The sequence below is a fragment of the Schistocerca gregaria genome, chromosome 1 (genome assembly GCF_023897955.1).
Source record: "Schistocerca gregaria isolate iqSchGreg1 chromosome 1, iqSchGreg1.2, whole genome shotgun sequence".
Taxonomy (NCBI): domain Eukaryota; kingdom Metazoa; phylum Arthropoda; class Insecta; order Orthoptera; family Acrididae; genus Schistocerca; species Schistocerca gregaria.
Genome location: NC_064920.1, coordinates 359,960,159 through 359,976,183, shown reverse-complemented (window position 1 = coordinate 359,976,183; position 16,025 = coordinate 359,960,159). Strand labels below are relative to the sequence as shown.

Genomic DNA, 16,025 nt, shown 5'->3' with positions numbered 1-16,025 from the left:
CTGTATTTTGTAAGCATGAAAAGTAATCTCCCATTCTGGTTTTCTTTCAGAGAGTGTGAACTGTGGTGTGGAGAATCTCAAGGAAGTATTTCAATATACACGATCCGAGACAATATTGTAATGGCCCACAAAATTATAAACCATTATGAACCTGTGATTGAAAATGTTAATGTATTAAATCTTATTTCTACCCATGTTCCAATATATTATGACAATGAAGAAGTTGTTGTTTGCTCTTACGTGTACCCAGGTATGATTATATAAAAACGAAAATAATCAATTTTTGACAATATAATGTATTTGGATTGATGAAAATCTACTCACCAAGCAGCAGCAGCAGGAAAACACACACATAAAAGGAGATTATACTATTGCAATCTTCGGAGCCAGTGGTTCCTTCTGGCAGAATGGTTGAAGGGGTAGGAAGAGGGATGAAGGAGAAGGACTGGAGAGATTTAGGAAAAGGGGTAATTTCAGAAAAGTTATGTAGAACTGCTGGTCAGGGGAGACATACCAGATGGGATAAGAGAGAAAGTTTCTGACTCAGAAAGCTTGCAACTGTATACCTTCTTTTATGTGTTTTCCTGCCACCAACTGGTGAGTAGATTTTTGTGTATCCAATTACAGGTTTGATTTTATATTATCTCAGCACATATAAGTTACTAATTCTTCCCTTAAAATAAGTAATTAATAATTTTATGTATTCTTCTGTAACTTAGGGTGTGTTGTATATCAATGGGAAACAGCATCTCACACCATTGTCAATAAACTGGACTGTTCTAAGCTGGTTCCTTGCTCCGAAAGTTTGAAATCTATCAGTATTGAGGAACACCTGAGCCCAGGAAAGTGTCAGGTAAATTATTTTAATATTCCAAAATATATTAATCAGAACTTTCCAGGACAATAGTGAAAGAGATCAGAAAATATTATCGCATTGAGTCATCTACCATTAAGTTTTAAACAAGCTATAGGAGGAGGAGGAAAAAGAATTCTCCAGTCTCATTTCATAAGCAGGGCTGCATTTTACTGTCCACTACTTTCAGTTGTCTTCATAGTTAGCCATATTGTCACATGCTATAATGAGTTTTTCTAGGCATTTGTTGTTAGCTTATTGCTTCAATATTAATATTTGTCCTCTCTTTACTTTTGAAAGAAAGATCCTGTTTTTCTTACTTAACTTTTTCAGGCATAGTATAGGTGTTTATGTATGTTATGAACTTTATCTGTTACAGGTAACAAGTTTAGCCATATTGAACAGTGAGTTGTACATTGGTACAACATGGGGATGTATTGTTGTCGCAGAACTGTCAACAATGCGGCCAATTACCGTGTTTCGGCCTTATGAGGAAGAAGTGAGAGCCATCATACCTTTAGTGAGACTTTCTGCTGATATTACTGGTTTCAGAAATACAACAGAGGACTGCAATACTGGAAAAATTTCATATCCACTGGTTGCTTCAGTAGGAAAAGGCTACCGCAGCTTAATTTCGCGATACACTGATACTGTTGTCACACCTTCAATACAGAGTCCTACGAGTGTACCTGCTGATGCACGTAACCAAAATATGTATATAATTCTGTGGCGAACAGAAAATTGGGCAGCTGCTTAGGATCTCTTATTGTCATTTCTGGGGGTATATTTCAATTACCTCATAACTATAGCACAAATTAAAGACCTCACCTGCTCAGAGTGAAAAATCAAGTGATCTTGAAGTAATCATATAGTGAAATTTATTGACACACAGACATTGAGTTTCTTTTCTTATTCTCATCAGTAAAAATAAATGGATTTATTAATAAGAAATGATTGTGCACTGAAATCTTCAGTTGATATTATTGTACCAGTGCCTCGCTTGACTGCTTGCCTTATACTTGTGATTTTTTGAGGAAAAAATGTAGTAATGGTGTGAAAAGTTCACTTATTTTTGTTTGTTTAAATGTTCAGATGCAGATTCCTTGTATTTAAGTTCTGCTGCTTTGCAGCATTAATGCTCATCAGGTACCGCAACTAATTGGTTGTCAGTGCATAGAAAGGAGAAATGGGAAGTTTTCTCACTGCTCACGATTATCTGGGTTCAGTATACTTATCGTAATACTTCTCCAGGTATTTGAATATATTTTCATAACTGCATATTTTTCACTTATGAAATAATCCAGCAACAGTTTCAGTTTGTTCTGGAACACAAGCATTTAACAGTATGAGTCTTACTTTGTTTCTAGTGTACTTATCTGAAAATTGCCATGCATATACAAATGTATGAAAACTGACTATATCTTTAAAAGTGTGGATCTTTATAGGCTTATTTTAAAAAAAAGTTATGTATCTTATTCTGTTCTGCTTGAACAAATGAGTATTTTACATGTGTGTAAATATTAAAAAAATATTTTTTTAACTTTTCTCAGAATGTAAGACAGAATTGCAGGAATCTTATCAAACTATCAGTTAAATTTCTTTTATGACATTCAGTTCATTCAGGCTTTTAACACAAAACATATTTTAACATTGCAGAAAACTGCAAAGCCATATTATTCGGTGCACTATTTGTGATACTCTATATCATTTATCATCTGATTAAATCCTTCGCCCACCCCAGAATGGTGGAACTGTTACAGTGAAACATAATGATTGCAGTCTTCCTGTTTTCTGACAAGCAGATAATGTAAATGTAAATTAAAAATTAATACGGCCATTGAAAAGGAAGGTGGGGATAGTGCAGACTGACACATCTGATTAACAGTTGTTACATGGCGTGAACACCTGCCTGCAACAATTTCCCACAGTTGTATAATTCTGGTTTTTACGTTCGTTGCGAGATCAGTTATTAAATTTTATATATGCCTTCTGAAACATCCTCCGCTTGTCTGCAACATCCTCTGCATATTTGAAACATGCTGAATGCTTTTTAAAGCAGGAATCTTCTGACTATGGCGAGGACTTCCTGGAAAGTAACTTCTGTTAGGCTATTGATAAAATAATAGCGTAGCTAAAGCAAATTTTGTAGAAAAATCTTGAAAACTACATCTTCTGTGCATAAAATTCTTTCATTTAAGATTTCTGGAACACAACAAGTACAGAACTTGCAGTACCCGAAATATTTAGCACAACTTCATGTAAAACACTTCAAGAACTCTGTGGAAAGTGCTTTAACAGTTCGGATATTGTGAAATTTGTTCACAAATTTTTGTCAATTTTTTGTACCAGTTTGTTGTTACTTACAAGTGGAGGGTCACTTCTGTTGTCGTTGTTGTTGTTGTCATCGTCATCATCATCATCATCATCATCATCATCATCAACAACAACAACACTTGTCTTTCAACTCGTAAACAAATGACACCATTGATGCACGGCTCCTGTTTCATCATATTCAGTCCATTTACAGCACAAATTTTGCAATAAATATCAGCTTTAAGATTTTTTGTTACTAAAAATCAAATTTCTTATTTGACAAGATGTTCAGTTACAAAAATGTGCTTGAAATGCTCATTTTGAATGGGTACTGTAAGCAAACAAAAAACAATGTGGCTTTCTCATTATCTCAGCTCACTGGCCTACTGCATTTCATATGCTCCCCTCTTCCTCCTATGCTACTTTTCAATAACCAGTAATGTTTGCCATCTTTTTGCATATGTTTTAATTAAATTTCTTGTGAAGCACATATGAAATAAATACAAAACTGGAGGCATATGTAACAAACATTTAACAGTCATCGGGCAGTTTCATAATTACTACAAAATGTGATAAGGAATAGACGCACACAGAGTGCATTAAATATCTCAACATTCTGCACTCATTAAAATGGGTGACACTTTAGTTGTTAATTTAGCACATTTTGAAATAAGATTTCAGAAATCACTGCTTAATAGTTTCAGTAGCACACCCTGAAAGATAATGTTATTTTGTTACTGACTTCCTAATGCTATAGTTTGAAAGTAGCTACCATAAAATAACACACTCTCTCTCATTAGGATGCATCTGTAGAATTTTTTTTGCTAGCGAATTACTTGAGTTTACTGCCACTGACATTTGAACTGATTACAACAAAAATGCATTCATATTTGTAGAGCTTTAATTATATTGTTACTGTACTCATACAATTTTTTGTTGATAATAGCTCATTTATAATTAAGGCTTAGCAGTAGTATTTGAATCAAGTACCAATGCATAATTTCTTAACACTAGGTTCCTTTATCTCGAATGGGGGAAATATTTTGAGAGCATTTAAAAGAAAAGCTTCCCCCTCAGAACAGATTTCAATGCAAGCATTTCTAAAGACTCATCACGTGTTGTTTACCTCAGCAGAGGATTTTTACTGTCCATTTGTAGCAATTTTTATGTGTTTCAAAAGTATTAATATTTTCTTTAAATGCTGTGATACCTAAACAGATGTAAAAAAATATGTTGGCCCAAAACTTCAGTCCTAGGAAATTTACTAGAAAAGTTGACTTCACAGCTTTTTTTAGATTCTTGTGGTGTGATGATTACTGTGTTTGTAACAATTTGAACATTTTGTATTTGTGTTATAGACTTTATTTATGAGAGAAGCTTGAAGCAGTACTGTTGTTGTTGACAGTTATCCTGCTGTAACATTTGTAAGTCTGTATATGGTTGTGCAAATTACTGAAGAATTTCTAAAGTCTGTATTTCTAGTCATTTCAGTTACTCAGTGAATCCCGTAAATGTAAAGTATTAAAAGCAGCACTGACATCCAAATATATGTTTTAAATGGAACATATTTTCATAGCATAGTGATTGCACATCTGTTTGTAATACTTCAGAAAACTGTGTCAGATAAGAGGAAATAATTTTATATGAATTGTTTACAGAAAAAAATGAGGAAGCAAATTTTGAGAAAGTGGTTTCTTTGTTGTTGATGTAAAGTGATCTCATTATTTTACCTGTTGTAAACTGTTGTTAATGAATGTAAATAATGATGTACATATTGTTTCTGCTTATAGTAAGCAATAAATTGTTCATATTTCCAACTGCTGTTTACCTATCAATAGAATCTTTATTGAAGAAAAATTTTCACTAATATTTTTGAAGTAGTATTGACCTTTCCTGAGTAACACTTCCTCTCCTAATATAAATCTACAGATATAAGGTAATGCAGACATAGAGAGGTACTGGGGGAAGTACAACTGTGAGAGCAGATCATGAGTCGTGTTTGGATAGTTTATTCTGTAGAGCACTTGTTCATGAAGTGGAAAGGTCACAGGTTCAACTCTTGGCTCACCATAAGTTTTGATCTGCCAGAAAGTTTCAATGCAGAAGTAATTCCCATAATTATCAGTGTTTGTTGTTAGTATATTTTATAGCAGTAGCCTGCAGCAGCTGCTTTGCCTATTAACATATAACTTTATCCACATTCCTTCATTATGCGATTTATAGATGATGATGATGTCTGAATGAATGAAGTACATTTTTCCATACCATATGTGCTGACTGCAGAATTGAACTGTGGGATGGAATGTTGATAGTGTGGTAGAGAATAGGATGGAATGGTTCGTAAAGCAAATACAGGATAGTGCAACAGCAGGAATAACAGAACAGTATCAATCAAGCAGGAACATCATCAGAAAATTCCATAATTCAATCCTTAGCTATGACATCATTATTTGGAGATCAGATTCACAAGATATGGACACCATTGCACCATTTGCAAAGAAGTTTCATTTAAAAATTAGAAATGCATGTTAACTTCAATTATTAAAAAGTGTCCACAGAGGCAAAGTAGGTGATTGAACAAAAAACCAACCTTACATGTTTTCTGTGTCATTTCTGCAAGATTCCTTACATTTAGAACAAAGGCTTATTGTGTATGAACTTACCTATAATGAAGATTTGTGCAGACCAAGAAATCACAGGGCATACTTTTTCAAATCAGTCTGAATTCTTGCTCTGTTTACAAGGCATGAAAGGCACACGGTCATTTATCCTAATCATCTGCTATAAGACAAATTCTACAGGATGCCTTGTCTTGTGCCAAAGTCCCCAGAAGTTATTTAAGTCAATGCCAAGGAGTAAACAAGGCATCAAAATTGCACTATGATAAGGAAGACATGATAATCCATTTGAACTTTCCTTTTTTGACATGGCAGCCACATCTTACCCAAAAAAAGTTCAGAATGATCTCATTTATAAATTAAAAGTTTTAAATATTTAAGTAGAGCTGTTAGCATCCAAAACAGAAAGATAGGACCACCTCTACAAACCCACCAAAATCTGTGTCAGCTGCATAGGCATACGCAGTTTCTGATGTACTTTCTTCAAAAAAAAGGAGCTTATCTCCCGCCATGGCATATCCTTTATAAAAGCAATCAATTCAACTAGTGGTATTTGTTTATACATATTACACTCGGTCTGGTGAGAAATTCTGTTAATGCTCGCGATAAAAATGGTAGTGGATTTACACCAAAAACTAAATTTCCTAAGATATTTGGTGCAAAGGTGAAATAAGGAAGTGATATGTGGCACAAGTTTTGGCCATACAGTGAATCCAACAGGAAGATCTACGAGGGAAGCTTTTATGGATGTTCGAAATAAACGTTTTTCAAGACTCCATACAGCAGAAGACAACAAGGACTTTGTGAATGGTATTTTAAACATGTGTGGAGTATCTATTTCCAAATCATTTCTTTTGTAGAAGTAAGCGTCCAGTCATGCGTGTGGTGTACCACTGCAGCGATGGATTTCCTGTCAAATAGAAGCTTGTGCTCCACCTCTATTAATGTCATTGTTGACAGAACATTAAATGCTAAAATTCATCTTTCTTTCTGCAAATGTTATGTAAATTATCTGGCATATCATTATTCTTTTCAAACCTAACCATGGTTGAATATTTCATTCAATTATTTTTATAAAATCATAATCAGACCAAAGGGCGCACCTGTGGTCTAGTGGCTAGTGTTGCTGCCTCTGGACCGCGGAGTCCCAGGTTTGATTCCCAGCCGGATTGCGGATTTTCTCTGCTCAGGGACCGGGTGTTTGTGTTGTCCTCATCATTTCATCATCATCATCATCATCATAATCATAATCATAATCATCGCCATCAGTCGTGACAGTGGCTCGATCGGATTGTGAAAAAATTGGAATTTATACGGGTGCTGATGTCCGCGCGTTTGAGTGCCCCACAAACCAATCATCATCATCATCATCATAAAGAGACAAAAAATTATTATGGTCTTGTATAAATTTATTTGAAAAGGTTGGATTATAAGTCATTGGTATTAAATTAATTACAGCTGGATGTAAAAGCAAGTTGATGGAGTCAGTTGTAGGAAGTCCTCTGGTCATTGTTAGGAGTGCCAAAAATGAACATCAATGTTGTACTTTCAGATGATCAGCTCTATCTAATACAAAAAGTTAACACTGAAATATCCACTCCAAATATTGCAACAAATCTTATTAATACCCCATACAACTCCTTGGTAAAGTTTGATTCATTTCGTATTCATGGTTTGGACACATTCAGAAATGTGGCACAGAAGTCAAAGAAATATGTAGCGCCGTTCTTGTTAGTAGCTTAGGTTGAGACTTGACATTGCTTTTTGTGTATATTATTACTTCTCCTTTCCTGTAGCCCTTTCTATACTAATATTCCTGGTCATCTTCCGTTGTGCAGTAGTTGGACATCTGTGGCTTATTCTATCAGTCAGAAGCATCACAATCTTCACACTAATGTCAGAGAATACTAAGCCACCTGTCTCATGTGATTTTCAATTCTGGAATTGATTTTACTGTCCAAATTTTTATCTGAATTGGCTGCTCTTATCCTCACATGCCCCTCTAATGTGCTGACAAGTTAGGTCAAGATATTTATTAGGTTCATAATATGTGCAAACTTATGCTATGAATATCATGCACTTGATATATTTTTTAATAATTTCTCTTGAACTCTCTTACTGTAAATTAAGGCTGATAATGACCTGTTTTCAGTTTGAAGATACTTATGACAGGTTGGATATTTTATGAAGTAATGTATACAACCCACTGTTTTCCAAAATTTCCACCAAAGAGTGCACTGAGCTGAAAGCGGATGTAGTTTATCATTAAATAGTTCTGAAATTGCTATAGCAGTAGGCAATAGAGATGGGCAAACTCATTCATCCTTGGGAACTATTTCACTGGTGCTCGCTCTTTTTTGGGAACTGTTCATTTTTACTCGTTCACCGTTCATATGTGCATGGTATATGGTTCTTATGAAAAATTGAAGATTAGTAAAATAAGAGACTGAACGATGAAAGGTGCCAAGAGGGGGCACTTGCCTCTCCCCTGGAGTACAGAGTTTTTCTACAAAATTCTCACACACTTGTAGAAGGAATTTCCATGATTCTGCAAAACCTCTCATTTAGCCAACTGTAACATTCTGTGGCTGATCACAGTGAAATAATACAAGGTGGCACATGAAAAACCGATACCGCGTAGAGACTGCTCGCCAATTATGCATGATTTGTTGACCACTATGAGCAGAATAGGTAAATATGTAATAATTAGGCAGTAAAGAAATAACAAATAAGCTAATGCAAACAACAACTTCGAAACAATAGATGATGATTGGTGGGCGATAGTGAGCAGTCTAGTACTTTGGCCAAGTTTTTGTGCACCACCCTGTGCCACTGAAATAATGCTGTAGAACTTATCATATTCTCTTTACAAAATTTGAGACCAGACATTCGGTTGTAATTCAGTCTTCGTTCCTTAACAATGAACGTTCTGTTTTACCTTGGATCAAAACTGACAGAAAATGGCCACTCATGTGTGGCATGCCGACTTCCTTTGCATGTGTAATAACGAAAAAATTTGCCTTTTTATAACTATGTCTGTGGTAGTTTATCACAATAAAGAAATAAGCTGATATGCCCTTTTGTTACCTGAAAAGATGTATGTATTACATATAACATAATTTTTTATGTAATTTACATAATTATAAAATACATTTTAATTACTGCTGAATAATTGAAAGAACCAGAAATCCAGAGTTGAAGAAAGGTTTGTAACAGATCTAGAATGGGCGTGCACAGTGAACGAAATGAACAACAACTCAGTACTAAACTAACTAGGGGCAGCCGGCAGTGGAACTGTGATGAGTGGCCACACGAAGATGAACAAGTCCGGCCGAGGGAGACCGAAGCAGAGACAGAGACGGGGATGAGACCAAACGACTTGCCATTGCAGGAACGAGACTGACTGTTTCTCGTTCCCGGGAACTATAACTAGGAATCTGCAACCGAAGTGAACTATGAAAGATCATTCCTTAGAATTCATTCCTCGCTCCTTCTGTTTATCTTCGTGAACTGTTCCGTTGGATCCATTAGTTCATGAATGACCCAACTCTAGTATGCAATCAATGTAATTTTGGTTGCATAACAAATGCAAACTCCAGTGAATTTGACTTTTTGTGTTTTCTAGTATTCTTCATTTATGAGTTGATCATAATTGTACTCAAACATACTTAATCAGAATTTTGTACCTCTTTAAGTGTTCTTAGTTAAAATTTGGAAAATAAGTGGAGAAATAAACTCACTTGTTGTAACAGTGACAAGACAGAAATACTATGCAATATACATCTTTCATGAAGAAATATACAAATGTTTCTTTATTATTATTCAAAATAAAGAATATAATTTATGGATATTCTTATTACAAAATTATGGTGTTTTAACTTACTCCTCATTTTAGTGGCTGAGTTACAAAGCCTTGCAGCACAATGTACAGGTTAACGTTTTTCACTTATTAAAAAGCAAGCAGAAACAGTTTTACTTGATAACATCTATCAACAAGAGCTTTTAAAAAGTTCATAACATATGCCATATAAATCAATAATTCTATACAGTAAAAATATTCAGACCAGTGATTTCACAAATAAAATGCACAGTAAATAAGTGACATCACAGTTCTCCTTAAAGCTCAAGTTCATTTGTGAATCATTTACTCACAATATCATTAAAAGAAGAAAAATTATAATTTTACAACTTCTTTTTGAGGCCATCGAAGCACTTAGCAGTTTCTCTGTAAGTAATTATCATCACAGTCCTTCAGTTAGGGCAGCATGTAACTTACAACACAGCATTACTGAAATTATATTGGGTCTTATTTCTAAACCCAAATGAAATTCCAGTAAAAAAAATTGTTATTGGGGAAAGATAACACTCAGCATAGTTTAATACAATAACCAAGTAGGAGGATAGTGTGTATTTGAAATTAGACACCAATTGTGGTGTTAGTTGTGACAAAATAATTTTCAGATTTATTTCCAGCAATCACTTATATGAAGAATCACATTATCACACATGGCATTGCACAGCACAAGGGGAGGCATACTGGCACAACAGCTGCACCTCCTGAGCTACTGCTCTTGGATTTACTGTAGCTTTCTGCTTCATATTTGTATTTCCCCTTTGCCCTCCTACCAGATGCCTGAAAAAAAAATGAACACCAGATTCAGTAAAGGACAGTGGTTTGCAGCAAATCAGACCAAGACAATAAACATTTGATACAACCTTTTTATTTCACTTTTGTATATGACACAACTTAATACAGATAACTAAGTCAGAAAAAAAGTTTGTATAAGGAAGCCATTTTTTTTACATCTTACAAGTAATGTGAAATATGTGTGAATTAAGTATTTTGAGCAGACTCATGTAAGATAGTCATGGAGTCTTTATCAGCCACAAATACCATCCAATACCCTCTAGTTATCTACAATGCTGTCGCAGAAGATGATACGAAAATGGACAAGGTGGCCATTTGATGAAATACAGCAATTGGTATTGGCATTGTGTTTTCTGATATATCATCCATACTGTGTCATAGAGAGCAGCAAGTTAGTTAAAGTTTATATATATTTAGGAGTTCTTCTCACACGTGCTTATGATTATTATTACATTTGTAATCATAAATATTTTTAAATACATCAAAATGAAGCAAAAACGTGTTAAATGTGGCTTGTATGGGTAGTCCTAAAACCACAGATGGAGGTGTGTGTGTGTGTGTGTGTGTGTGTGTGTGTGTGTGTGTGTGTGTGTGTGTAGTGAACGCACACCACCCATAATTCTGTGTTTCTCTCAATAGCAAAATGCTTCGCCAAAACAAGGAACTCATGTAATTGTGTATGACACTTCTGAGTTAATGTTGACCATAAAGTATTTAACGTTATACTGTTATTATGTGCAACTGGTTTTAGGATCACAATGATTTTTATTAATGAAGAATTGTCTGACAGTGTGCAGACTTATGGAACATGCATAAAGAGCAGCAGAACTCATCTAAACTTATTATTCTAGAATCAAAAAAACACCTTGTTTCTTAAAAAATAATATAGATGTCTGCATCTCAGTAGTTAATAAGGTTATGATAAGACATGGTTCTCTATTCTATTAGGCCATACTGGATAATGGGTAAAAGTGAAAGTAGATTATCAATATCTTAAGAATATAAAAAAGTACTGTAGTGAAACAGGTGCCTCACCCTATATGTGGGATTTCAGTGAGCAATGCTACCCTGAGACCATGTTGGCTGAATTTTTGAAATTCTCTCGCTCAAAGCGAAACGGCGTGAAAGTTCTGCCCCAGAAAAAAATGCTCTGAGAACAGCACTTGTGTAGACCCAATTTCTACTTAAGGCAGTAAGACATTGTTTTTTAATGCAAAACAACATTAAAAAATTGAAGGTTGCTCTGTGAGCTGGGAATCAGTAAGAGAGACAGGCAAAAACAAATATATCAAGGGAATAAATTGGAAGAAAGATATAATTACGACTAGTGAAAATGGAATGGAAGTGGGTGAGACATGTAGGAAGGTGAAGGATAGATAGTAGATGGACCAATGAAACTCTTCACTAGATTCCAAAAGATAAGGAAAGACAAGATGATGACCTAATCAAAGATGGGTGGCTGTACTTAGAAAAGATGCAGGAATAACATAAATGCATAATATCGCCAAAGTATGTATGAAAACGTCTAGAGCAGGCCTTTTTCCAGAAATGGAAGTCAGATGGCTGTTGTTGCTGCTAATGATGGTGATGAATAAACCACAACAGGCAAGCTGCATGACTTACAGTAGGAGCAGGATGAGCTTATCAGATTTTTCTGTACGTTACACGTAAAGTTTATGCAGTAGGTGCTACAATTGCTGCAGCTTAAATTGTGTCCAGTGCATGGTGATTTTGTAATCATCACCAGCAAGTTAAGATATTTTTCCCCTTTCTGTTAGGTAGGGGCTAAGCTGTTGCAGAATGTGCTGAACAGTAGTTAAATTAAAAATGGTACAAGTGCAAGACTAAACAAAACTGTTTTATGTCACCATGAGAACAGTGGATTATTGTTGACTGAGATTTTAGGAGAAAGTGTATATCACTTAAGTTTCACCATATGGCAAAGGATGCTTTCTTTTTTGGAAGATGTATAACTATTGACAGAGAGCATAAGAAGACCAACAAATAACCATACCAATGCAGCTGCACCTAAGCTCCCCCCCCCCCCCCCCCCCCCAAATCAGATACCAGATACTGCCTTCAGCCATTAGCTCTCATGCTCAGATGAGAATCTGGGCTGTATCTCACTGAACTAATGCAACATATATAGGCTGAGGAAAGCATATGCTACATGAACCAAAATTTGTGTCAGCACTGCCATTTAATGATGCAACTGAATTACCATAGAAACAAATTCCATATAGAGGAGAACAGGTTCTTGTCACTACTTCTGACTATTGTGTTGCAGCTTGTCATGATTTCCTTCCTTGTGCCAATTCTTCATCTCAAAAGAGCACTTAGACCAAACATCCTTAGTTATTTGTTGGATATATTTCAGTCTCTGTCTTCCCTCACTGTTTTTACCCTCTGCTGCTCCCTCAAGTACCATGGACATTATTCCTTGATATGACATGTCCTATGATCTAGTCCGTCCCATACTACGTAAGGCTGATATTTGATGACAGTAGACTGCCCCCTTTGCCTGTGCTAGTCTGCTTTTTATGATCTCCTAGCTGCATTGGTCCTTCTCCATTCATGTTTTGCTTCAGAAATATAATAATTCCTTCATTTTGCCTGCTTTGTGGCCCCAACTTTTATGTTAAGTTTATCGCTAATCTTATTTCTGCTACTCCTCATTACTTTCTTTATGCAGTTCACTCTTCATCTATTAGTGTGTGGTTCTTAGACTGTTCATTTCATTCAACAGGTTCTGAAAGTGTCATCAGTGAATCTTAACACTGATATCTTTTCACCATAAATTTTAACCTTACTTCTTAAGTTGTCTTATTTCATTCATTGCTTCTTCAGTATACAGGTTGAACTGTAGAGGAGATAGTCTACATCCCTAACTTGCACCATTTTTAATCTGAGCACTTTTCTATTGGTCTTTCACTCCTATTGTGGCCTTTTGGTTCTTGTGCCTGTTCTGTATTACCCATCATTCCTTATAGCATATAATTATTTTTCTTGGGATTTCAAACATCTTGCACTGCTTTAAATTGTCAGGCACATGTTCTACATCATCAAATCCTGTGAAACTGGCCTGATTTTTCTTGTCTTGCTGTGCAAAGATGTTTCATCAGTCTGAAAACTACAGATTTCAAGTAACAGTTGTTGGAACACCCATGCTTTTCACCAGATTCAGCAACCACTGGCTTTCAGTTATTCCCACATCTACAGAAACCTGTGACAAGAATACTTTTAGCCTACGATTATAGCAAAAAAAGGCAGGTGTTTTACGAACCTGTGAGGATCACATTAGAGGTATGGGGTCCCTACTTACTGGAAAACTGTTACACCAAGTGAACTGATCTAAAAGGCATATACAAAATTTCTCACTGAATATTGTGCAGTTAGCATCTTGCAATATAACTAACCAAATCCGAAGGGCTGAAAGCTAAGTAATTTTGCACGATTAAAAATGGACCACTTAGAGTTAACAGGGTGGGTTTTATGGTTGTGAGCTCAGAGTCCCTTACAGCATATCTCACAGTGTCACAAACCTAATGCAAATTAAATTACATCAGTATCCTGCAGTTAGTTCTCTGTCTGATATTTAATTTTCTTTCTAACTTCCTAGCATGGAATATTTTGATTCCTGTCATGAATCAGTCACTTTATAACCTATAATTTAATTTACCTCCAGCTGCTTTCAGTGTGGGATAGGCAATAATTTATGGAGTAGGTGGCTGTTTTATGTGCATATTTTCTGCCTCCTATTACTCTGCTCCAGGTAACCACTAAATACATTGACTGAATTATTGCTGAGCTCCTTAAATGTAATAAAAATGACTCAGAATATTACCCTGAAGTATGACACATCTGAACAACAATGTTCTCAAGCTGTTATTTGACTCTGTAGTGGTTTTGGCACTTTTAGTGCATTAGGCATACTGGCCATTTTACTGTTCAAAATTAAAATAAAGACATGAACTATCATTGTTTATGAAACAATAAGACTGTGTACTATACATATTTAGAATAAGAAAGTAATTCAATATACAAATAAAATTTTACCATTGCCATTGACTCTTCTTTCTTTGAAAAGAGCTCCACACCAGGTGGGTAGAACACGGGAGGTCCAGGTTTGTTGACAGTTCTTTCCCTTGCTTTTATTTCAGTTTTAGCTTTAGTTTCTTCGACTTTCACATTCTGCTGTGTTGGTGTGACAACAGCTACAGCATTAGTGTCAGCAGGCCCTCCCGGCGGATGAGCTGGACTGGCAGTCATTTGTTTTTCTACATTGTAGTGCTTGGGATGAGGTGATATATCAGTCTGAAACAATAAATTGATTGTTTGTCTATTGATAATGGAATTGTGGAGCACAATATACTAGAAAATACCATATACAATGTTATGTCAATGCTAATACCAAATTTTCCAAGGAATGTCAGTGAATCAGTAAGTGTTTATCACAGATAAAACAGCTGACACTTAAATAGAAAGTTTAAAAGGCTCATGAGTAGGTGTAACTAGCAGTAATTTTTCAAAGGATGAGGAGATGGGTGAGGAAAGATAATTAAAGCTCAGTGTACAGGTTATATTAAAAGTTATGTTACAAGGCATGGTGATTATTAGATGGGTACCATGTGAGCATATTTTGCTAATAAACTTATGTAAAAAACACTTTGTTTGTTAACATCCCTAAAATGTGGACGAGGATGTACACAGTGTGGACCACACAAGCTAGGCGAGGAGTAAAGGAAAGGTGCTCGATATGACTGCCACTGACTTCGATACATTTTGTGTATCCCCTGAAGCCGTCTTACGGAACCCTGCGAAAGTTTCTAGTATATCATGGATGACTCAAGCTGTTACTTGTATTCGTGCAGAATGATCTTGTGGTCTCTCAACAGCTGTTTTATACACCACGGTTTTCATATAACCCCAAAATGAAAATCCAGTGGCATCATGCACAGTAAGCGAAGAGCCAAGAGTTTGGCAAGACACCATCAGGTGATACACAAAATATATCAAAGCTGATGGCTATCATCTTAGGCACCTACTGTAAGTGCATTAAGCTGATATTTACGGACAGTAATGTACATTGTCTCCTTGACTGGCTTGTGTGTCCAAACTGCCTATTTCCTCCTCCACATTAACTAGGCTTACATGGTACCCATCTGTCAATCAAAAATGCCTTACCTTTTTATACACCCTGCAGAGAATGATAACACTATCAGGAGTGATGATGTTATGGAAGTAATTCACTTGCTAAAACAACAACAACAAATAAATTTCCCCTCTCTGATATGTTCGAAGAGCATTTTAATCTTGCATCAGTAAAAAAATACCCTTGTCTTCACAATGAAATATAGATTTTTTAAATGTTTCTCTCTAGAAGGTAACTACAAGCATACTTGTAAGCCTATTTCCTTCAACCCTTTTCCCTCTTTCACTAGACAAAAGACACTCTTATTTTTGTGAAGTAATACTTGTATCAGTATTTTTGTTTCTTTTTTTGACTGCCATAAACTTAGGAGTAGTAGTTTCTTCTATATCTATTTGGTTATAGTTTCACTTCGAAATCCTTTTCTTAAATAATTTATTCTTG

The 16,025-nt window shown here is 35.5% G+C and overlaps 2 protein-coding genes across 8 annotated transcripts in view; one reads left to right on the top strand and one right to left on the bottom strand.

Annotated features, from left to right (window-relative positions):
- The window catches only part of LOC126346074 (leucine-rich repeat serine/threonine-protein kinase 1), a 365,038-nt gene extending 360,055 nt beyond the window's left edge, over window positions 1-4,983 (top strand). For all 5 annotated transcript variants that reach the window (XM_050002156.1, XM_050002155.1, XM_050002159.1 and 2 more), the window contains 3 exons: window positions 51-250; window positions 720-853; window positions 1,233-4,983. In XM_050002156.1, the coding sequence (XP_049858113.1) occupies window positions 51-250; window positions 720-853; window positions 1,233-1,610 (712 nt within the window). In that variant the 3' untranslated portion in view covers window positions 1,611-4,983. The remainder of the gene's footprint in view (window positions 1-50; window positions 251-719; window positions 854-1,232) is intronic.
- A 4,585-nt stretch (window positions 4,984-9,568) lies between these two features.
- LOC126346037 (uncharacterized) overlaps window positions 9,569-16,025 on the bottom strand; it is a 355,738-nt gene continuing 349,281 nt past the window's right edge. For all 3 annotated transcript variants that reach the window (XM_050002153.1, XM_050002152.1, XM_050002154.1), the window contains exons 8-9: window positions 14,489-14,746; window positions 9,569-10,417 (exon numbers count right to left, since the gene is read on the bottom strand). In XM_050002153.1, coding sequence (XP_049858110.1) covers window positions 10,277-10,417; window positions 14,489-14,746 — 399 coding nt within the window. In that variant the 3' untranslated portion in view covers window positions 9,569-10,276. The remainder of the gene's footprint in view (window positions 10,418-14,488; window positions 14,747-16,025) is intronic.